Source organism: Mchenga conophoros, linkage group LG15, assembly GCF_057382185.1.
Source record: "Mchenga conophoros isolate Kocher_MC1m ecotype Shallow Benthic linkage group LG15, M_conophoros_male_GT1.1, whole genome shotgun sequence".
NCBI lineage: Eukaryota > Metazoa > Chordata > Actinopteri > Cichliformes > Cichlidae > Mchenga > Mchenga conophoros.
The window spans coordinates 28,191,642-28,215,072 of NC_140540.1; the positions used below are offsets into that span (position 1 = coordinate 28,191,642).

At 41.2% G+C, this 23,431-nt stretch overlaps 2 protein-coding genes across 3 annotated transcripts; one reads left to right on the forward strand and one right to left on the reverse strand.

Annotated features, from left to right (window-relative positions):
- Positions 1-1,093: 1,093 nt before the first annotated feature.
- Positions 1,094-15,969, reverse strand: LOC146558586 (uncharacterized). The gene is made up of 5 exons (XM_085246117.1): positions 11,955-15,969; positions 11,801-11,863; positions 11,626-11,688; positions 11,343-11,509; positions 1,094-8,549 (listed from the first exon to the last, which is right to left on the reverse strand). The coding sequence occupies exon 5, from the start codon at positions 8,539-8,541 to the stop codon at positions 7,987-7,989; it is 555 nt and encodes a 184-aa protein (XP_085102243.1). The 5' UTR covers positions 8,542-8,549; positions 11,343-11,509; positions 11,626-11,688; positions 11,801-11,863; positions 11,955-15,969; the 3' UTR covers positions 1,094-7,986.
- Positions 15,232-20,440, forward strand: asb2a.1 (ankyrin repeat and SOCS box containing 2a, tandem duplicate 1). 2 transcript variants are annotated; one of them, XM_085246110.1, is made up of 10 exons: positions 15,232-15,311; positions 15,948-16,298; positions 16,630-16,740; positions 16,831-17,000; positions 17,071-17,226; positions 17,746-17,991; positions 18,089-18,260; positions 18,801-19,371; positions 19,761-19,914; positions 20,016-20,440. In XM_085246110.1, the coding sequence occupies exons 2-10, from the start codon at positions 15,955-15,957 to the stop codon at positions 20,141-20,143; spliced, it is 2,052 nt and encodes a 683-aa protein (XP_085102236.1). In that variant the 5' UTR covers positions 15,232-15,311; positions 15,948-15,954; the 3' UTR covers positions 20,144-20,440. The 2 variants fall into 2 exon arrangements, with proteins under 2 accessions (XP_085102236.1, XP_085102237.1); XM_085246111.1 differs by lacking the exon at positions 15,232-15,311 and having other exon boundaries at positions 16,159-16,298; positions 16,634-16,740.
- The last annotated feature ends 2,991 nt before the right edge of the window (positions 20,441-23,431 follow it).

The following is a 23,431-nucleotide window of genomic DNA, read 5'->3' on the forward strand; positions in this document are numbered from 1 at the left end:
TCTTCTGTAAGGGGTTTCATGGTTTCAGAGTAGTTTTTAACACAACAGATAGTCACAAATAACATTCAGCAAACGCTACAGTGATACTTCTAAAACGCTGCACACAATGTCGTCTTTTCACCCAAAGCAGCCAGTATAGCTCTTTTCAAACTAATCGTCTTTAAATACACTCATTTTGTTGACAAAGCCAGCCAGCTAGTTTTTAACACAGTAAATGTTACAAATAGCATTCAGTCCTTTAGAAAATAAATGCTATAAGCAGCCAGTATCGCTCTTTTCAAACTAATCGTCTTTTAAATACACTCATTTTGTGATTCCGGTGTCAACACCTTGCACCGATGCAAGCATTTTATTTATTTAAAAACGGATCAAACGGGCATTTCTTCTGTAAGGGGTTTCATGGTTTCAGAGTAGTTTTTAACACAACAGATAGTCACAAATAACATTCAGCAAACGCTACAGTGATACTTCTAAAACGCTGCACACAATGTCGTCTTTTCCCCCAAAGCAACCAGTATCGCTCTTTTCAAACTAATCGTCTTTTAAATACACTCATTTTGTGATTCCGGTGTCAACACCTTGCACCGATGCAAGCATTTTATTTGTTTAAAAATGGATCAAACGGGCCATTTCTTCTGTAAGGGGTTTCATGGTTTCAGAGTAGTTTTTAACACAACAGATAGTCGCAAATAACATTCAGCCCTTTAGAAAATAAACGCTACAGTGATACTTCTAAAACCAGTCGCCCAGACCCGCTCCAACTTTTCAACAGCTGGCTAATTGTTTGAATTTGTTCAGGATTGTAAAAGCCCACCGCGGGTATCACTAGTTGAGAGTACCATGCGAACAAGGGCCCCGCCTATTGTTTAAAGTATCGGCTCCTTTGTAATTCCTTGAGAAGACAAAAGCCCTGTAGGGTCTCATTTAAATTGATTGGAGACATACCTTTTCTTTTTGGAAACACTCACCCTATATAAAAAACACGTTCAGAGCCCGAAACCCTGAGCCATTTACGCCTCAAGAGTCGCTGCAGAGCACACCATTTTCTTTGCGATCATCAACACTAACATCGTTCTTTATAACATGGCCATCGTAAACGGTAAGTAAAACAAAACCTATTATTGTGTGCTGTTCAAGTATCCATTGTCTGTGATTGTGTCTTTGTGAAAATTAAATAAAAAGACTTGTTAACATCAACATCTTAGTCATTTGTAGTTTGTAAATCATGGAAAGCACATTGCATAAAATATATCATGATCCAGCCCATCCTGCGCGGTTGGCCAGTTTAAATAAGCTACGTATAGCAGCAGGGGAGGCATCAGATGTAACACCTCCACTATCTCAGGTCAAACATTATTTAGAACAAGACGACACTTACACACTCCACAAACCTGCGAGGATCCATTTCCCCAGAAATAGAGTATTGGTGACAGGGGTCGACAAACAGTTTCAAGCCGATCTGGTTGACATGTGTGAATATGTGGCAGATAATGATAATGTGAGATATCTGCTAACATGTATAGATGTATTCTCAAAATACGCATGGGTTAGATGTCTAACAAACAAGACAGGGTGTCACGGGAGTGGAAAGGACTCAGGCGCAGACTGAGGTAGCACAGTTCAACAACACTTTATTAATCACACTGGTGCACTATATACACGTGAAGGGGGGGGAAACACCAGGGTCCCGGGGATCACTTGGCTGGGGAGACACACTTCTTCGCACTCGCTCTGCTCCTCGTCCAAACAGTCTCCACACAAGCAGCTCAGCTCACTCTCCTACTCACGGGGTCCAGGGGTCACAAAAGGGCTGATCCAGGTAAACCTGTTTACACAGACGAGGGTAAGTCGAAGGCAAACACGGGAACAGTAGAATCGCAAGGAAGCCAGGCAATACTAACGAGAGTTACTCAATATTCCAGCGACGAACAGCTCAGAGCCCCAGCCTTAAGAGCCAGAGAACTGCAATCCGCTCGAGATCAGCTGCAGGTGCGTGGGCCAAGGGCAGGAGCCCAATCAGAGCTCCGCCCAGGCAGACAGGTAGGAGAGACAGAGTGAGAGAAAAACAACAAACACTTGTGGCCACACTGGGCTGGCCGGGGAGGCACAGGGACCATGACACAGGGACTGTTGTATCAGCTGCTTTTGAGGATATACTTAGTGAGGGTAGGATCCCTGTGAAACTACAAATAGATGAAGGCAAAGAGTTTTATAATGCAACCTTTAAACAGCTAATGAAGCGATATAATATCAAGCATTTCTCAACAGCTAGCGAGGTTAAATGCAGTATTGTCGAGAGATTCAATCGTAGCTTCAAGGGTAGAATGTGGAAATACTTAACATCAGCCAACTCCCGGAGATATGTAGATGTCATACCAGATCTCACACAAGCATATAACAATGCTTATCACAGATCTATCCAAATGGCTCCGGCAGAGGTGAATAAGCATAATGAGAAGTCGGTCTTTAACGCGCTGTACAAAACGAGACCTCAGAGGGAACTGCGCTTTAAATTTAATATCGGTGACACTGTACGAATATCAAAACTGAGAGGAAAGTTTCGAAAAGGATACGAGCAGACCTACACCGATGAGATTTTCACAGTCAAGGAACGTATAGGGAGACAGCCCCCAGTGTACAGACTAGTGGATCTAGCAGGAGAGGTATTGAAAGGGTCATTTTATGAGCCTGAGATACAACGTGTGGTTGTTGATGAAAACAAAACATTTAAAATTGAAAACATATTGGCTAGAAAAAAAGTGGGTCGGAAAAAGCAGGTGCTAGTGAAATGGCTAGGATGGCCCAACAGCTTTAATTCGTGGATTCCAGAAAAAGACATCGTTGAGGCGTAATTAACTCAGATGACGCAGCTCTACATACATTCATTCAACACTGAGCATAGACTGAGAAAGCATGAATAAAAAGAACAACAATGCAGGCTTCTATGTAAGCCTCTTCTCGAATGCTTCAGCACATGTTTACCCGGGTAATAAGATATCTAATTTTAGAACAAAGCTAGCAAAACCTATTGTTTTGGATCAGCCGTATGAGGTCGCTGTTATAGAGATACAGTACCCACGCATATGGCGGACTTTTCCACAATCAGATTCGGAAGTGGAAATTCAGGACCCAGTCAAAGATGGAACCTTAGCCGTAACCACGATCGAACTGTCTGTGGGCCATTATGCATCTGTGGAACAGATAATAAAAGAATTTAATTTTAAATGTCAGCAGCACCAAGCCACTGGAGACATTAAAATGCAGTACAACGCAGTTAGTAACCATGCCTGTGTTATGGGGCCTAGGGGGACTATTCTCACATTTAAAGGGAGACTGGCGGAAATCCTAGGATTCAAAACAGGAGACCCGTTTGTACTTCATTATAAAAACACATATGCCCCACACCCCGCAGACATATACGGGGGAAAATATAACATCTTTATTTATGCAGATATCGTTGATTACCAGCTTGTGGGTGACGCCCACGCGAGGTTATTAAGAGCTATAAATATTACAGACGATGACCGCCGCTTGCCTATTCTACAATTTGACAGCCCACACTACACACCTGTGTCAAAGACATTAATCGACGACATAGAAATTGATTTGAAAGACGATCGAAATCAACACATACCCTTTTTATATGGCAAAGTGTTTGTCAAGTTACACTTCCGACCGATAACCCAGCATTTTTGAAAAAAAAAAAAAGGATGGCCGTCTACAACACTGATGACTCAAAATATGTAAAATACTACTTATCACAGGCTGGTGGAGAGCTCGGAGGGTATGTTGGGACCAGTACACAATATGGGACAGGTCTGGGTGGGTTGTTCCGTAGCTTGTTTAGATTTGCAGTACCGCTGTTTAAAAAAGGAGTCAGCATAGTCAAACCACACCTAAAAACAGCCGCATCGGGCATAGTGTCTGATGTCATAACCAACATAACCAGACCCTCAACCACTAAGCAGGACGGTAACGGCTTGTATGTGTATACGCCCAAACCATCTAAGACCCCACCCCCAGGGCAGCCGTTGTCTAAAAAGCGTAAAACCACAAAACCTAGCAGGAGAGCCACCAAACGGACACCGTCACGCAGAGTGAAAAGACCCAGAACCAGTCGTTCAAAAACTGCAGCGTTTGACATATTCTAAATGGCACTGTTACACAGTCATTCGGGAGAATGTGTAAAAACAGAGCTCGATCTTTTTACTGTCCCATACACACAGACTAGCATTGAGAAAAGTACATTTATTGAAATCCCACCTGTATCTGCAATCACTGATGGAGGGCCGATCGAGTTTTACATCTCATCGTCGGGTGAAGATTACCTGGATCTAAATGACTCATATATCTACACACGGGTGAGAATCACAAACGCTGATGGCTCAAACCTGGCTAGGGATGCTAATGTAGGATTTATTAATTATCCTGGATGCAGCATATTTAGTCAAGTCGATATTAATTTGGGAGACCGGCTCATTAGTCAATTATCCAATACATATCCATACAGAGGTGTGATAGAATGTCTTATCAATTATAATAAGGACACTTTAGACACACAGTTCAGCACCGGGTTATTCTGTAAGGATACATCATCACACATGAATGACACATCTATAGAAGGAGAGAACCAGGGTCTGGTGACCAGAGGTGGCTACACAGCAAATAGCAGTATTGTTGAATTGATTGCACCAGTACATGCAGACCTGTTTTTTCAAGAAAAACTGTTACTTAATGGAATCGACCTGTCGCTGAAATTTGTGCGCTCTAAAGACGAATTTGCTCTCATGACAGCGGATGCCAATGCATACAGAGTTAAAATTGTCTCAGCCAGTCTCTTTGTCAAGAAAGTTAGTGTATCACCAAGCGTCAGACTTGCACACAGCAAGGCATTGCACCATGGCATTGTCAGGCTTATCCTGCTAAACCATTCCAACCAAATTTCCAGAGAAAACACTATATCAGAGAATTTTACCAGCTGATACAAACCACAGGAAGACATTTAAAGGACAGATCCTTGGCCATAACACGTGACGACTTTGGTAACGGCTACACTTTATTCTGTTTCAATCTGGAAGCTGACGAAGGACATTCAGGGAATGTGTCGTTAATTAAAACTGGGAACGTGAGATTGGAAACCCGTTTCAGAAATCCACTACCCCGTACAGTGAACCTCTTGTGTTATTCTGTATTTGATTCAGTCATTGAAATATCTAACATGAGACAGGTGCTCTTGGACCACTATTGAGACAAAAACGGTCATGAACACTATAGAACTATCAGCCGTGGTCGGCGGCATTATCAATAAAAACACACATTTCCTAGGCGTGTTAGCCTATGATCAGCTAACCACAGAACGGCTTCAAAGACTCCCCGCTATGGGTATTGTAAACACCCACCCTTCTACGATGCCAGGGGAACATTGGCTTGCTGTTTATATTTCGAGAGACAGACGCGGTTATTTTTTTGATAGTTTTGGACACTCGTTAGACAGTTTTCCCCCAGCAATAAAGATGTTTCTTCTAAAAAACTGTTCCACTGTTTTATGTTCAGGAAAACAAGTGCAGAACGACTTCTCCATCACATGTGGTCAACATTGTGTGTTTTTTTTATATCATATGCAAAATGGTGTATCTTATGCCCGCCTGCTTAACATGTATGGGTCTGATTTAATTTGTAATGATGCTATGGTGTGTCGATTTGTCAACAACATACAACCTGTTGCTGTATGCAGTGATTATGTGTGTGTGCAATATGGATACTGATATGTACTAATGAGAATAATAATAAAAACAACATGAGAGCATGATTTAATCGAGTCAATGGTATTTATTATCAAATCTCGTATATATAGATATATAGATTCATAACATACTTTGTTTAAACATAAAAGAAATCAAACATTAACCAGTAATAAAAGACATAAAATATTTAACAGTAATAAAAGAAAATAAAACAAAACAATTTAGCAGCAATAAGTGAAAAAAAAAAAACATAACAGTAGAAAAACACCAAACAGCAAATATTTTTAGCAGAAAAACAATTTCTGCAATAAGAAAAAAAAACCTGAATTCAAAAATCCAACCACTCTACAGGACCCCCCTTTAATTTGTTTTTTTTATTCTTTATTTTTTTTAGTGTACTATGTCGCAGCGGTCCACCGGGGGTGTTCTTTTTTGGTGTGTGTTTTAAAAAACCACGGTCTTCAGACAGTGTGTGATCGGTTTTATACAAGGCGACGGTCTTACGTATGCCTGTGTTAGATATGGCTGATAACGGTATGTTTAAATCTGAGAAAGCTTTTAAAAACTCTGTCCAGCCGATAGGTCTCAAACCCTCAGAAGGTGTGTGTGTGGTTGTGACGGCTTTAATTAGATCATAAATGTGTGAACCAGGGATGGTGTGTTTATCAACAACAATTTCGCCTTTGTCATTGTAAGAGATCAAGTGTGGCGAACGGTTCACCGCTGATAGAATAAGTTCTGCATTCCTCCTACTCCTTTTAGGTATGTGTGTTAAAACATTCTCCGCAACAAGATCCCTCACCCCGGCATCACCATGAACAGGCGATGTGTCCGGTGACTGGGGTTGCACATCCCTGTTAAATTGTTCAGGTAATGATAAAGACAGTACATTCTTTTCACGGGCACCTTGTCTCACAAGGGTAAGGTATCTTTGGAGAATATCGCTGTATTTTTTAGCCTTCTCATACGCATCTATGTCAGAATCTTGTAACACTTGTAACATCTCCTTATCCAACTCGTGCTGAGACTGTTGTCTGATGCTGCCTGTTTGCTGCTGCTGCTGCTGCTGTTGCTTTATTAAGTCCAACTGATGTTGGGGTACCAAAAACATCTTTTGCACATGTTCCATTTTCACCTGTTTGCTATCAGACTGGTTATGAAAGGGATTGCAGCCCCTAATAACGGCAGTAAAAACCCTCCAGATTGGTTGATTGTCTTTCTCTTTTTCAAAGTTTTTATTTTTTTGTCTGCAATCAGTCTGATTATTGTTTTTTTCTTTTTTAGCTGTTTGTACTGCTGATTGGTCAGTGGAATGTTACCATGCAATACATTAAAGGCTATCTCACACAATGCATTGATAAAATCTAAATTTGAATTACTAATAATAACTCTGCGTAGAGTAGGAGGAGCCCTGTATATCATCTCCAACAGAGACAGATTCCTCCGCATGCGTGATGACATCCTTTCACCTCTTTGCTGATTTTTGTTTTGGAATGTAAACAACCAGACGGTCTGATAGTAAATTTGTTCTGAGTCTTAAATAGTCCGGGGTCTTAGCTTTATAGACTATTAAAAGATACCCGTATGTTGTGGATGTGGCATCATTAAACGCTTCTATAAAATATTTAGTATTACCCGGAAACATTTGCCTACCTAAAAGCATAACCTGATATTTATCTCTCGGATTTTTAAACAATATTAGGTAATTAGTGTTCAAGGAAATGGTTCTACTGGATTTTCCTTGAATAAACAAATTCTGAACTAGATATATACAACTCAAATTCCTATGATGCACATACTTTGTAAACACATTTTCTACTTCTAAATTGTTAGCTGCGTCGTTCATTACATCGTCTATAATTAACAAATTGTTCTTTTCTGTAGGCAGAAGGGTGTCATCAGCAAGAGATTCGGGTATACCGTTAACAAAGTTTATGTTTCTTATCTTAAGAAGCTGGTCATATAGTGGCTGCCATCCTTATCCCATAGTGATTCGGGTAATTTGTCAGGGCCTTGGAAGGGTGGCCATATCAGGATACATGTTTTAAAAATGCGCTAAATGTAGGATACATGTTTGAAAAATTATACATGCTTTTAAAAATGTGGTAAATGCAGGTTACATGTTTTAAGAAAGAAAAAATCTGGATGCATGTTTGAAAAAATAAGCAGGGTAGCTGTTTGAAAGATACGGTACAATACGTTTTTTGTTTTTTTGGAAAGAATCAGTCTTTCAGAGAAAACATTAGCAGCCTCCTTTGTAACACTCTGTGACCAACCGTAGCTGCCCGATTTTCACCACGTCCAACCCCACCAGATTGTGGTATGCCTCGGCGATGGCGTCAAAGACTTTCCTTACCGATTTCAGTTCGTGCAAGAGAGTTTCCGCCACCATGCGGACTTTGACGTCGTCCATTTTGATGTTGCGGGCAATCAGCAGATGTTGAATGGAAGGAATGAAGCGAGGGGTGAGGAGTCTTTTTCTGATGCTGTAATAATTTTCAGCGTAAAAGTCATCCACCAACACTTGCAGACACTCATGCTGTCTCTGGCTGGGGTGATCAAACTTGCAGCCGTTGCATTTGTCAGTGAGGTACTTGTTGATTACTAGGTTGACTAGGTGATACACAGCTGTTTTCACGGTATCGATAAATAAAGAAGATGCCCGACCGTCAAGCTCGACGGCTTGCTGCTGCTGCTTCTCCAAGGGGCTATAGTAACCGGGCGTGTCAGGTACTAATGAGCCCTCGTCCGAGGAACTGTCCTCCTCCTCAGTGTGACGCAGGGGTGCAGAGTCCATCCTTCTCGCTGTTTTGAGATTAAAAAAAAAAAGGTTTTTGGAGGAATGAGACGGCGGTCTTGTTTTAAAATAACAGAAGGTGGGGCGTGATCCTGAAGTGGGATGATCTTAAAGGGCGGGTAGGATATGTAGCGTTTGAAATGCAAAACGTCTCCTTATCAGCTGGAAATATTAAAGCCAGAACTTGCAACATGATACTTTTTACTTCATGTACAGGGTTTCCAAAATAAATTTTATTTCAAGTAAACAAACTAATACATTTGATTCAGGTAAAACAGATCATCACATTTATTCTTGTAAAGGGTTTTCTAAAAAGTTTTATTTCATGTAAAGCGTTTCCAAGGCTGTTAGCCGCGTTGCCCTGTATTGAACTTATTTACAGTTTGTCAGTAAAGGGTGACATGCACTTCTGGCCCCTGTGTTGAATGAGCCCATGTTGGGTTTGTGAATTTGACACCTTAAGGTTTTGAAGTTGGGGATACATGCTCCTGGTGAGCACAAGATGTCTGATATCAGCTTGACATCTCAGTTATAAATGGAATTCAAAATGTTTTTGGAAGTATGACTAACGTATAATCTGACTTCTAAGGTACGCACGCAAAGGCCTAGAAGACAAGGGGACAGTTTACTTTGTGCTATAAAAACACAAACCTTAATCTTTGATCCTCCAATTTTATCTTTCTGTTCTGGTTTTAGAGTCTCTGTTTATTGAGTCGTACTTTGGGAATCACCCTGTTGTGAGACAAGGGTACGCTGGGAGAGAATATGGCATTATACAAGCAGAGTGTTTTGGCTGTTTCTGTAGATCTAAGAAATACACCTGTTATTGGTTATTAAAAAGAGTTAGCTGTGGTGCAGGTTTAATTTATAATTGTTGCATGAACTGTTAAAGAATTAAAGACAGCTTTACACCGATAGTGCAGGCATTTTTTTTTTTTTACTTAAGTAAAAGTATAGCTGGTGTCAGAAATACTCAAGTAAAAGTTTGATAATTTATGGGCTCGGAAATGTGCTCAAAGTAAGAAAGTCAAAGTAGTAACCTAGCTGAATATTGCCCTGTAATAAAATAATATTAGTAGGTGAGAGTACAAACTTAGTCTGGTGGTGAACAGGCACAAGAGGGTCAGAGGCACATTTGGCAGCCAGAGCCAGGGTTAGAGTTCAGAGACCCTGAGCCTGGTGGTTGGGCTAGCAACATGGTCTGGTGAAAGAGTCTAACATCCATGCATTACATGGTGTTGCGGCTGATAAAAAACAAAACAAACAAACAAACAAAAAGCCTATAAACTGACCCCTTGTTTAGAGGTGATTGTCAGTTTGCTGGGTTTTTTAGAGACGCTGAGAGTGAGAGAGATCATGTTCTACATTACTTTAAAAGTGATTTTCAGAGCTGTTGATGTATGAAACACTGTCCATAGAAACATGGATCAACTCTGTTTATGGCATTGAGTGTTAAATTGTGACAGTTTCAATAAAGTCTGCAAAATTCTTGCATTTATACTGGGGAGCTAGGAAAAGTTAGACCTTGGTTGTACTATTAAAAATCAGTTTCATAAAAAACCAATTAAACCGATATGAAGAAGAATGTGTTTGTAAAACTAGTGGTAAAGTATGGGAACTATAAGACAGACTGTTTCTGTTATCAAAACAGTTTGTGTTGTTAATCCTGAATGATTCTTGGTCACAACATTTTACTCCACACACATTTGGAAAATCGCATAGTTTGACAATAAATATCCCAGTAAAGACACTTCATTTCTTAAGAAATATGCAGAGGGAGTGATCTTTATCAAAAGTAGAAGTTATATCTTTAGCTAAACCGTTGTACACAAGAGTTTTAAAAATCTATAGTGTGTGAGGTTGTGTAAGTAAGGGTTGGCTTGCCCTTCTCGCCCACGTGTGACAAACCATCTGTTGGATCATGGATTTGATGCCTCAGCATTGTGAAAGTGGGGAAACATACTCCTGGTTGAGCATACGATTTCTGCTTACAACTTAGAATCTCAGTTCTAAATGAAATTAAAAATGTTTTTGTAAGTATGGCTAATGTATACTTTGACTTCTAAGGCATTCACACACACACACACGCACGCACGCACGCACACAAACAACATAAATACAGAGAAGAAGAGGGTGTAGTTTATTACGCATCATAAAAGATATCACTAATCTTTCAACTGTATCTTTCTGTTCTGAGTTTAGAGTCCTTGTTTGTCGTACTTTGGGAGTCATACTGTTGTGATACTGGGAGAAAGGGGTAAGGTGTGAGAGGCAAAACCATCACACACAAAACTTCAAAAATCTAAAGAGTGTGTGGGACTGCTAGCTGTGTCGTTCAGCAATAAACTTATCTACAGTGTGTTAGTAAAGAGTGACTTGTACTTCTGTCCCATTAAACAATGGTTTAAGAAATTTCACTGCAAACTATAAAAGGAATCTGGGTTTAAATAGAACATAGCAGATGTTGTCTAATGTACTACACACTTTGTTTATGAATTTGGTAAACTGTTGCCTTTGTACCTGTGCTTCTTGGTGGTATTGATTGAGTCTAGCTTCAATCAAACATAATTTATCAGCTATTGAAGCTATATGACTCTGTTCAGCAGGCTGAGCGTCTGGAAGCTTCATGTAAGCATCATACGCCGGTGATATTTGAGAGTCTGTTATGCCGCCTTCTTCGAAATCTATGCGTGAATCAATGCTATTTCTGTCACATTCTGGGGTGGTGGGTATATGAACTAGATCAAAATCTGATATACTGTACTCAAAAACATCAGAGAAATCGCGAGGTAGCCACTCACTCGGGGGTGTTGCAGGTTCGCTGATGAAGATCTGTTCTGACTCTCCACTGTTGCACAAAGCTCCAGGTTTTTGTTGTTCTGGGAGGTCGATACTGCTTAAACATTCCAAAAACGTCTGGAATCGTACGGTGTCCTGATCATTATGAGGAGGGGTGCTGTTCTGCAGTCTGTGAAGATAGATAGACATGTGTTAAAACATTTTATACATGTACCCATTTCAAACTGAATAAGCGTGTCTCCCTCTCTATCTCTTTTTATCTAATTTATATATGCCTATGCTTACCTTGTAGTGTGCGTTATTCGGGATGGTCCTGCTTCTCCACACACCCGGTTCTCTGGCGTGGCTCTGTAGGTGTAAAACGGTCAGTTTAGAACATTTGTAATTGTTTAAACCTCTTTTAAATTTTTTTTTCTTTTGAAAAAATAATACACAACTATACATCCCGTTGTATACACACCTGATGTAAGGTTGGGCTCTGTGGTCGCGGTGTCTGAATGTTTTCCTGCTCAGTTTGTTAACCCTGGAACAAACAAAAACGTTATTACATAATTTAAAACAATCGCTAGTTTAAAACATACATACGTTTTAAAATCCAGTAATGCTGTACACACCTTGTGCCTGTTAGAGGACTAGTTCCAGCTGTAAAAGCGCCCGTTTCTAAAGAAAAGGGCCCTGGGCCGTTCTCCCGAACTCCTAAAAATTAAGCTTTTGTTTTAGGGAAAAAAAATAGTTTGAATATCCTATAATATGTTAACATAACACTTTTTAAAAATCCAATAATAGGTTTTGTTTTACTTACCGTTTACGATGGCCATGTTATAAAGAACGATGTTAGTGTTGATCATCGCAAAGAAAATGGTGTGCTCTGCAGCGAATCTTGAGGCGTAAATGGCTCAGGGTTTCGGGCTCTGAGCGTGTTTTTTTTATATAGGGTGGGTGTTTCCAAAAAGAAAAGGTATGTCGCCAATCAATTTAAATGAGACCCTTCAGGGCTTTTGTCTTCTCAAGGAATTACAAAGGAGCCGATACTTCAGACAATAGGCGGGGTCGCCACCCGACTGGTACACCTGCCCCATTTACCTTGTCGAGGAATTACAAAAAGAGCCAATACCGGCAACTTTAAACAATAGGCTGGGCCCTTGTTCGCATGGTACTCTCAACTAGTGATACCCGCGGTGGGCTTTTACAATCCTGAACAAATTCAAACAATTAGCCAGCTGTTGAAAAGTTGGAGCGGGTCTGGGCGACTGGTTTTAGAAGTATCACTGTAGCGTTTATTTTCTAAAGGGCTGAATGTTATTTGTGACTATCTGTTGTGTTAAAAACTACTCTGAAACCATGAAACCCCTTACAGAAGAAATGGCCCGTTTGATCCGTTTTTAAATAAATAAAATGCTTGCATCGGTGCAAGGTGTTGACACCAGAATCACAAAATGAGTGTATTTAAAAGACGATTAGTTTGAAAAGAGCGATACTGGTTGCTTTGGGGGAAAAGACGACATTGTGTGCAGCGTTTTAGAAGTATCACTGTAGCGTTTGCTGAATGTTATTTGCGACTATCTGTTGTGTTAAAAACTACTCTGAAACCATGAAACCCCTTACAGAAGAAATGGCCCGTTTGATCCGTTTTTAAATAAATAAAATGCTTGCATCGGTGCAAGGTGTTGACACCGGAATCACAAAATGAGTGTATTTAAAAGACGATTAGTTTGAAAAGAGCGATACTGGCTGCTTATAGCATTTATTTTCTAAAGGACTGAATGCTATTTGTGACATTTACTGTGTTAAAAAACTAGCTGGCTTTGTCTCACTCTTAGTTCAACATTCCGAAATCCCGACTTTTAAATAAAATGATCGCATCAACCCTGGAAAGAAACCCCAGTAGATGTGTAAAAACTAGTTAAATTAAAACTAGGGGTTTGATTAAATGAAACGCTTGTGAACATGCTGACATCACCCATTCAGAAGAAATTCCCATTTGCGCCATTTATAAAATAAAATGCATGCCTCACTGCAAGCTGAGACATTGTCAGATTTAGAAAATTAGTGTGATTAAAACACTATTACCAACACTTTTGACTAGAGCACACCCTCTTTGTTAAGGCGCACTGTGAACCAAAACAGCTTCCACTCCGCCAAGAATGAAACAAGAAACAAAGAATTGCTTTTAAGAACACATGCATAACTGAATGTTGCGATACACCTAAGTGATAAAAATAGTTTAATTAAAAACCCTATGGTTTGATTAAATTAAAACCCCGTTAAAAACACAAACTCATATAACCCCTCTGATCCCCTGTGGTATTTCCACACCTGAACACGCATGCGCACACACACACACGAAACTGGTCAAATCGGTTTGGTTGGCCGCCATCTTGGACTAGTGCCATCGTATTACTGAACGCGCATGCGCACACGCACGAAACCGGTAAAACCGGTTGTCAAACCGGTTTGGTTGGCCGCCATATTGGACAGGTGCCATCGTATTACTGAACGCGCATGCGCACACGCACACGCACGAAACCGGTCAAACCGGTTGTAAAACCGGTTTGGTTGGCCGCCATCTTGGACAGGTGCCATCGTATTACTGAACGCGCATGCGCACACGCACGAAACCGGTCAAACCGGTTGTCAAACCGGTTTGGTTGGCCGCCATCTTGGACAGGTGCCATCGTATTACTACTCTCAGTAGCTCAGTCTAAAAATAACACAATCGCACATGCGTGCCGTGATAACAATCCATGGATTTGTGTGGAGACTTTTGAATAAACAAAGTTATGACTGAGCTGAAGTTAAAACTCTGGTGTAACTTGAGACAGATCTGGGATTCATTCTGGAAAGTTTTTGGATTTCAGTCATGGCAGCTCTAAAATTTCACTGATATAAACACAAATTTTTTTAAAACGTAAACATTTGCATTAAATATGGTCTAGTAGTGGCTGTAGCACAAGAGATAGAAAAGGCCATGTATTAATTAGAGGGTTGGTGGCTTGATCCCTGGCTGCTCCAGTCTGCAGGTCAGAGTATGGACATGATACTAACCCCAGAGGTTGCAATCTGATGTGTTCAACAGAGCATAAATATTACATAGAAAGCACTGAGGCACAGAAAAACGTACATACTTGTGTTAAATATACACTTGCATATAGAGAATTATTCTTTAACAATCCTTGACAGGTGAAGGTTATGTTTTTCTTGCCTTGTGCAGACCTATTACTATGACACTCCATCGTGAGGATAATGGCAGCTGTTTGTTCTGGTAAGTAATGTTTCTGATTGGTTTCTAACAGTTTTTATTCTTTCACTTGCAGTCCTGGTGGAGATTTATACTTAGTTCTTTTTGGGTCAGGCTTATAGAGTTATTAAATCTTTTTTTAAATGACATTTTTGGCCATTAGGAAAAAAACAGAAATAAAGTTTCACTAAGAATCTTTAGACGCTCCTAAAAACCTCTAGTCCCTGCTGCAATCTGCACTCTAAGGGATCATCTAGGAATAGTGATTTTTTTTTTCCTGAGGTCTGATTGGTCAGTAAGTGGAATTTTCCTGCCATTGAGTCTCTAATTAGGAAAATAAGATGCCCTGGAGCAAGTTAGGTCTGCTACATTGTGATGTACCTTAGTAAATGAAGCAACTTCAAAATCCTGAAAAAAAAAAAAAAGAGTTAAAACTGAAGTTAATCTGTAGCTCTGAGCAGGTCTGGGATTATTTTGGGGGTGATCCAGTTTGTGAAACAGCTCTTCAGCATTTGTTTGTGTGATACAGCTTCATGTGACTCCACCTGCAACATTAGAGCAGTGAAGAGGTGGACCGGTCAACAAGCTCTGATAGCAGCTTCCTAAAATAAAACTTAAGTAACACCCCCACCCCCACGCTGGGGTCAGACTAGATTACAGACAGACAGCTGGAGAACAGACGGAGGAAAGGACGAAGCTGAAACTCAAGGGAAACACTGGATTTCTGACAGTGGTAAACAACTTCAGTGACTGAAGCTGTTAGACTGAAATCTGACATTCAGTTTTTCTGGCTCATTGTTTATCTCAGTTTCCTTCTTTTTGTTTATCTGGCCATCAAGATGGTTGTTATTAATTTTCTCCATTAAGCTGGGCTGTCTGCTTTAGGCTCTGAGTGCACACATTAAAAGGTGCTTTTTGTGGGTAATTCCACTCTTCTCCTGATGAAAATGATCGCTGTGAGTGTGCCACCAACTTCAATCAGAGCTGTTCTCAGATGATGATAAGATCTGTAAAAAACACAAAACTTTAACAGTAAAATAATCTGAGAGATTAATGCTTCACAAACTGGTTAAACTGGTGAACTTGAACTTTGAACTATATTACACTTTCTGCCTCCAAGTGTTACCAGCATGTCTTTAGCAGCTGTTTGTCCAGTATTTGTTGGTAGTGAACATGGGGGCGCTTGAGTTTCCATGCTTTTAAGCTTGCAGGTAAACCTTGTTGTAGTTATTTTTATTTTTTTTTAAATCATCAAACACTGAGTTTGTACAAAGTATGTTCAGAAAGACTTTGCAGCTTCTTTTCGTGATAAAACGATTAAGTTAGAAACAATAAATATCTGATTGGTGTCACTTCCCATTTGTTACAGTGACATCATGGCAGGACCCAGGATCTCTCGCTCCACATCATCTGCTTCCAGTCTGACTTCTGACGATTATTCTCTCTATAGTAATCTGAGTGAAGAAGAGCTGCTGCAGCTTGCAATTGAGCGCAGCCTAACTGACACACATGGCAACACCACCGAATCCAACACCATCAGTGCCAACAACACCATCAGTGCCAGTACCCCCAGCTGTGTCCAGCCTTCTCATTGTCCTGACAAACTGAACCCAGCCATAAACACAAACCAGCCCAGCTACAGAGCTCAAAATTCATTTCAAGCACAGACCACAGCACACTACAGCTCACCAAACCCACCACCTCAAAAGCCTCCTGATCCGTGAGTAGCCTCCATTTTTATTCTTAGTCTCTTCTGACCAAGTATGTGGATAGTTGAATATATTTAGAGCTTCGGATCATTGATGAGTTTGCATGTAGAGTGATTGATTGATTGTTATTGAATGTGTTCTGATTGGATGCAGACCCTGTGTCCTTGTTCTCATTAGCTGCAGGTTCTGTGTCTGTGTCCTGATTGGCTGCAAATCCTGTCTTCGTGTTCTCATTGACTGTAGTTTCCTTGTCTGTAGTTTGATTGGCTGTTGTCTTTGTGACTGTGCTCTGATTGCTTTCTCTTTTTGGAACTGTGTCCTAATTGGCTGCTGTCTCGTCAGGAAGACATTTGATGGGACAATCAGTCTGTTTGTCACGGGTTCTGGGAAGAGGATGGTGGCATATCGCAGACATGATGGCAGTCTGGTCCACATCTGTCCCGAACCTGAAGAGTGAGTTTAGTTCTGCTCCTAACATGTACATCCATTTGACTCACCTCTGAACAAGGTGTTCCAGTTGGCTGATTGGTCTTGTCACTGCAGGGAGGAGGAACCTTTGTTCAAAGCAATCCGTGAAGGTGATGCAAGCAGAGTGAAAGCACTTGCAATGTGCCCAGGAACAAACTTGATGTTGCCGAGTAAACCGGGCTGGCTGGCAGTTCACCAGGCAGCGTGGTTCGGCAAGGAAACCTCTCTGCGCATGCTGCTGTCAGGTAGGTTCACCTATTCAAAATTACAGAGAACAACTGAGCACACCTGCAATACCGTCTTTGGTTTGAGCAGCTCAGCCTGGGATGATCAACAAGAGGACAGAACATGGCGAGACAGCACTGCTGGTTGCCGTCAGTAGAGAGCATCTGGGATGCGTTGAGGTGCTCCTGGGAAGAGGAGCTGATCCTGACATCCCAAACTATGACAAAGAGACACCACTGTACAAAGGTAAAAGAGACAGGACACACATGGAGAAGAGAAACCCCCCCAAAGAAAAACAGAAATGATGATGCAAATGGATGAAAGGGTCCTAACCTTTTTTAAATGTAGGATTTTTATCCCATCTTCATAAGTTTTAATTAGGAGATTAGACTCTCTTTGACATCCAGTAGGAACAGCTTCACCAAGCCACTAAAAACAACCAATTTGACCAGCTCTGCATGAAATTTTAATCTACGTGGACTATATTTTGGAGATTGCCAATTTATAAACATAGACCGAGCAGTCATACCAGCATGAGTCCCAGCTTGAATCAACTGCATCTGATTCTTGTTTGGGTGAAATGTCCCTTTTATGTCTCCAAAAGTTGATTCTGTTCATCTGGACGTAGCGTTTTCAGTGGAAGACCGAAAACACTATGTTCAGATCAACAGAATCAACTTTTGGAGATTTACTTTTGGAGATTTACTTACCTGGATAATTGAGAATGTATCAAGATGTCCCTTTTATGTGTTTTCCAATCTGTAGCCTGTGAGAGGAGCAACCCAGCAATTGTGGCAGTGTTGCTGAACCACGGAGTAGTGGTGAACACTCGCTGCATTCAAGGGTGGACAGCACTACAGGAAGCTGTTAGCCGAAACAACCTGGACATCTGTGAGATGCTCCTGAAGGCCGGTGCCAAACACAGCATCAGCAACATGTATGGCATCACACCACTCTTCACCGCTGCTCAGAGTGGGCAGCTCGCCACGCTGCGTTTTCTGCTCAAACATGGTAAATAACGTGGTTAATGAACTTGTTGCACACTGAACACCTCTGTTGCCACTGAATTAACTCCACCTTTGACCCCACCCCATCTCCCATTTTGCAGGTGCTGACATCAACAGCCAGGCAGCTGATGGCGCGACAGCTCTGTATGAAGCCACTAAAAATGGACATGAACAAGTCGTTGAGCTTCTCATTTCCCAGAATGCTGACGCCAACAAACCAGGAAAGAGGGGACTGCTACCTCTTCATGTTGCCGCCCAGAGAGGAAGTGACACGTAGGTACACTATGAAATGTTTACCGAGTTGTGCAGACTCACTGGAGTTAATTTGGTATTTAATAGTGGCATTGTGTTAAGTGTGGCTACCTTGACTCATCCAGGTATTAGGTATCTGGAGCAATTTTAGGGAGCAACAGCATTAACTTTAAGTGTTCCCAGTGTTTCTAGACCAAAGTAGCGATGGGGTTTCGGCCACAAGTGGCCCAGATGTTCCTGGGCACAAGTGGCATTCTTTCTGGCCATGGTGTTTCTGGTCATAGGGGACCCAGGTTTTTCTGGTGCTAAGTAGCCAAAATGTTTCTGGCCATAAGTGGCGAAGTGTTTCTGATTGTAAGGGCACTAGGTTTTACTGCTTGTACAGGGCCGAGGTGTTTCCGGTTGTAAGTGGATAAAATGTTTCTGGCTGTGAGTTGCCATTGTTGTTCTGACTGTAAATGCCCCAGCTGTTTCTGATCGTAAGTGACCAAGTGTTTCTGTCCGTAAGCGTGACTAAGGTGTATCAGTTTAGGCTAATTGCTAGGTGTTTCCTGTTCCCAGCATAGTCTCCATGTTGATCCCAGCCACCAGTAAGGCCAGAGTCCGGCGGACTGGCATTAGCCCTCTGCACATGGCAGCAGAGCGTAACCGTGATGATGTCCTGGAGACTCTAATCGGGGCAGGGTTCGATGTCAACACCCAACTATCAGAGGAGTGGTCTAGGTTGTACGAGGACCGCCGTAGTACGGCACTCTACTTTGCTGTTATCAACGACAACATCGATGCTGTGCAAATGCTCCTGACTGCTGGCGCTAACCCAAACTTGGATGTGTTCAAGCCTGTGATGGTAGCAGCAAGGCAGGGCTGCATCCAGACCATCACACTGCTTGTAGAACACGGCGCTGAGATCAATGCTACCATCCCCACCCACCCCACTACTTTCCCTGCCGTGTACATGTTCTCAATGAAGTACCTGCCTATGTTCAAGTACCTGCTAGACCATGGAGGCAATGCCCTTTCCTGCTTCAATTGTGTGTATGGCAGTCGTCCTCACCCACCAATCAAAACCAGTCGAACAGAGAGGGATGAACTCCATGATATCGACCAAGCTGTCCCAAGAAGAGCCATTCAGGTGACCTCTATTTTTCCTTTTAATTTTATGTTTATCTGGTAAAATGAAACAAATCCAGGTAAAAATCAAAACAACAAAACCATTACCATAGCTACTCAGGTGGCCTTGTTTGAAACGGGGTATTTAAAAACTTTGTTAATGTGTGTGAAAAGGGGACATTTAAAGACATATCCAGGATAACTTTTTATTATCTAACAGTGATCATTAACATTGTACATAAGCCAGGTTATCTGAATCTAGCTCTGAGTGCATGCAGTTGGGCTGTATGCTTGGGTAATACCTGAAAGTACCTGGCAAAACCTTACTGCCTAATCACAGTACGGCCTTCAGGTGACCTCACGATAAAGTTAAGGTGTAACTAATTGTTTGATACACTCACGGACTGACAGTTCTGTGAGATGATATCCGTCCCCAGTATCTGTCGATGGGCGGGGCCAATTATTGATGTCTTGTTGGATTACGTCGGCCATGTGACTCTTTGCTCCAGACTGATGGAACACCTGGACAGTTACTCTGAATGGACCTGCATAAAGGAGAAAGCGGGTAAATCAAAAAGTGATAATTGATTCTTCTGCAATTTTACTGATTTCAGTGTTAATAGTTATTCTAGTGTGTTTCCAGGCTAACCAGTCTGTTTGTTTCAGCTCCACCGCGCCCACTGCTGCAGCTCTGCAGGCTGCAGATTCTTCACCTGGTTGGTCGCCGTTGGTTGAAGAAGTTGCCACTCCCTGGGGGTCTGATCCGTTTCCTGCAGCATCAGGAGTTGATGTAGATTGACTGATGTTTATAATCTGGATGGTTTGACTGAGAGTTATTGATTAGCTCTGATTTTTATTTTTATTTTTTTTAAGTTGGTACCCTGATGGTGCTGGAGACAGCAGTGGTAATCCACTCTTAATGCTGCACGAACCTTTTTTTTTTTTTAGTTTGGATTTTGAATAAATAAATGCCACAAGTCAAACCCCAGGGGGCACAAAGACTTGGCCTAAACAGCCAAGATGACTCTGAACTGTCTCTGACCGATTTTGAGTGATTCAAAGTCCAGACTCAAAGGTTTTTTTTTTTTTTGGGGGGGGGGGGGGGGGGGGGGGGGGGTTGTGTGTGTGTGTGTGTGTGTGTGTGTGTGTGTGTGTTTGTGTTGTTTGATGTGTTGACATACTGCAAATCAATTTCCCATTGGGGACAATAAAGTTACCACTGAGCACTGAGACTGATCATCTGGGGAGACTCCTGAAGGTCTTCACTAATGACTCCCACCTAAATGGAGACTGAGAGGGTCTTTCTGATCAAGCAATGCAAGGCCTGCATATTTACCCAGGAATCATTTGAGGATCTGAAGGTTTCTTGTTCTGAATAATCTGAAAGAATAGAAATAATTATTTTTTTAATGACAAAAGAAACAAGGAGAAAGACTGTGATCCTCATTTTCAACTCATGACATTGTGGAAGGACAAAAAAAAAATCAACTTGACGGGGAAATGATTAAAAAAAAATACAAAAACAAACATATTCTGATTTGCTCAGGGTTAATATCCCGAAGAAGCAGACAAGATGTCCAAAGCTTTCCTGACTTCACTTTATCTAAACTGCTTTTTGCAAGGTTTGAAATTATTTGTTTAATTTTCTTTAAATGATTCTAGAAGCTTTATTTCCCAAAGTAACTGTTTTTTTTATCATTAATTGTTCATAAATTGATAAAACAAATCTGACTTCACCAAGCATTTTAAAAGGAAGATACATCCATCCATTATTGAGTTGTAGGTTCTTAATCATACTTTTGTCCCTGAATATTTAAATTATTCCACGTTAAACTGGAATCTGGTTTCTTCATTCATTTTCACCTTGTTTGAGTGAATATTCTGAAATATCTTGATAAGCTCATAATTTAGCAGTGCTCTAGTGTAATGTTCAGATGAACAGAATTGCATCATTAGTGTACAGTGAGAGCATTTTCAGTCTGTTACTAGACAGATTTGTGAACTGTTACAAAGATTTGCTGTTAGTCTGAGAAGCAGTGGTGATGGTGAACAGATGTTTTGTCAGCTGTTTTTGATAAATTGTTACTGAGCTGACAGCACAGCAACCTCTCATCTCTGTGTTTAAGTCTCTGTACCTCACTAACAAAGACTGTTGATTAGTTAATTGATTTGACTGTTTACTGATGTTTTGATGTAAATCGATTCTGTTTTATTGTGAAAGGGCCTTAAATCTAGCCTGGAAGAAACAAAATATTACTTTACCAGGAAAACAACCAGCATCATCCTGAATCGACTTCAGTCCCACTCCAGGTGAGCAACTTTAAGGTCCACATTGAAGCAGTCCTAACCCGGTCCCAGCTCCTCATCAGATGCTGCTTCACCTCAAAGTCAACTCTTCCATTACCAGCCAATTTTCACTGCCTGGTGATGGAAGAGGTTACACACATAATGAAAGTAATGGCTGCTATAGGTAAATCAGTGTGAGAGGAAACACCCTATATGAAAGTGTTTGTGTTTTAAATGTTTGGGTCTGTCAGACTGGAAATGAGCTGCTATATTAATAAAGTTTAGGCTGTTTGAAGGCAAAGAAAAACTGTCTTAAAATCCAACTGTGTGAGAGAACAGACTGATCAATATCACAGCTTTATGATTAGGACACTGAAGAACTTGATGGCTTATATTTGATGATTTCATTAAATTAATGAAATTTCATTAAATTATCAGCTGAATTTTATCATCTGAGACTCTCAACTATAAGATTATTCAATGAAGGATCCAAACTGCCACAGAAACAAGTAAAAGTGAACAAAGACAAACGAACATGAAAATGATTAAAATCAGTTTGTATGCAGTTATATTTGATTTCATACTGACTTGTAGTATTAACGCGCTGATGTGTAATGACGCTGTTTAAACAGCAGGCGGCACTGTGTAACACATGACGTAATCCTTTGGCATCAGGTGACTTACCCGGAAGAGAGAGACGAGACTTCACGGGAACAACAGCGTTCAAAACACGATCCTGCAGCTGGATTTTAATTTGAAATATCAGCGCGAAGGAAGGTAAGAAAACATGAGCTAACAGGCAGAGAGGAAGATGGAGGCCGGCAGGAAGCAGCTCAGTGTGTCATCTACAGGGAAGCCGTGCGAGCATCTATGGCAGCAGGAAAGAGGGCCAAAGACACACAGCTATTAGCAGGCGTTAAATCAGATAAAAAATGAATGGAGTCTGGTACAAAGCTCACAGCGCTAAGTTGAAATAAATCAGAACAAAGACGCAGAGCTACATGCTAGCACAGTTTGGATTAGAGAAAAATGAATAGTCTGGTGCAGAAACCACAGCTCTCTGTTAAAGTAAATTAGTGCACGGAGCTACATGTTGGCATACTTTGAATTGGATCGGGGGTGGGGGAACTCCAGTCCTCGAGGGCTCTTGAGGCTGGAGTTCTCCACACCTGGATTAGATGAAAAGTGAATTGACTAAGGTGGGAACCGTGGCTCAGGGGGTTGGGAAGCATATCTGTAACCGGAAGGTTGCCGGTTCGATTCCCGGGCTCTCTGTCCTGGTCGTTGTGTCCTTGGGCAAGACACTTTACCCTACCGCCTACTGGTGTTGGCCAGAGGGGCCGATGGCGCGATATGGCAGCCTGGCTTCTGTCAGTCTGCCCCAGGGCAGCTGTGGCTACAACCGTAGCTTGCCTCCACCAGTGTGTGAATGCGAGAGTGAATGAATAGTGGCATTGTGTGCCTTTGGGTGCCTTGAAAAGCGCTATATAAATCCAATCCATTATTATTATTATTATTATTATTATTATTATTATTATTATTAACTGAACATTAAAACCTGCAGTCTCCAGTGACAAACTGTTTCTTAGATTTAAATCAGATGGAATTGAAATTGACAGGGGCAGAGATTGTTTATCTCAGCACTGATGGAGTAGTTATTTCATTGATCCTAACATTGATTGTTGATTTGCTCTTTTGGATGATGTAATGACCTCTGACCTGTTACTGGATATAAGAGCACTGATGAATGTTGATCTTGTTTTGATTTTTAATCTGTTTCTTCCGCAGTATGGAGG

Coding starts and splice junctions, on each gene's coding strand:
- LOC146558586 (XM_085246117.1), bottom strand. CDS start 8,541: ATGGACTCTGCACCCCTGCGTCACACTGAGGAGGAGGACAGTTCCTCG.
- asb2a.1 (XM_085246110.1), top strand. CDS start 15,955: ATGGCAGGACCCAGGATCTCTCGCTCCACATCATCTGCTTCCAGTCTG. Junction 16,741..16,830: donor ATCTGTCCCGAACCTGAAGA/GTGAGTTTAGTT, acceptor TTGTCACTGCAG/GGAGGAGGAACCTTTGTTCA. Junction 19,915..20,015: donor CTGCATAAAGGAGAAAGCGG/GTAAATCAAAAA, acceptor TGTTTGTTTCAG/CTCCACCGCGCCCACTGCTG.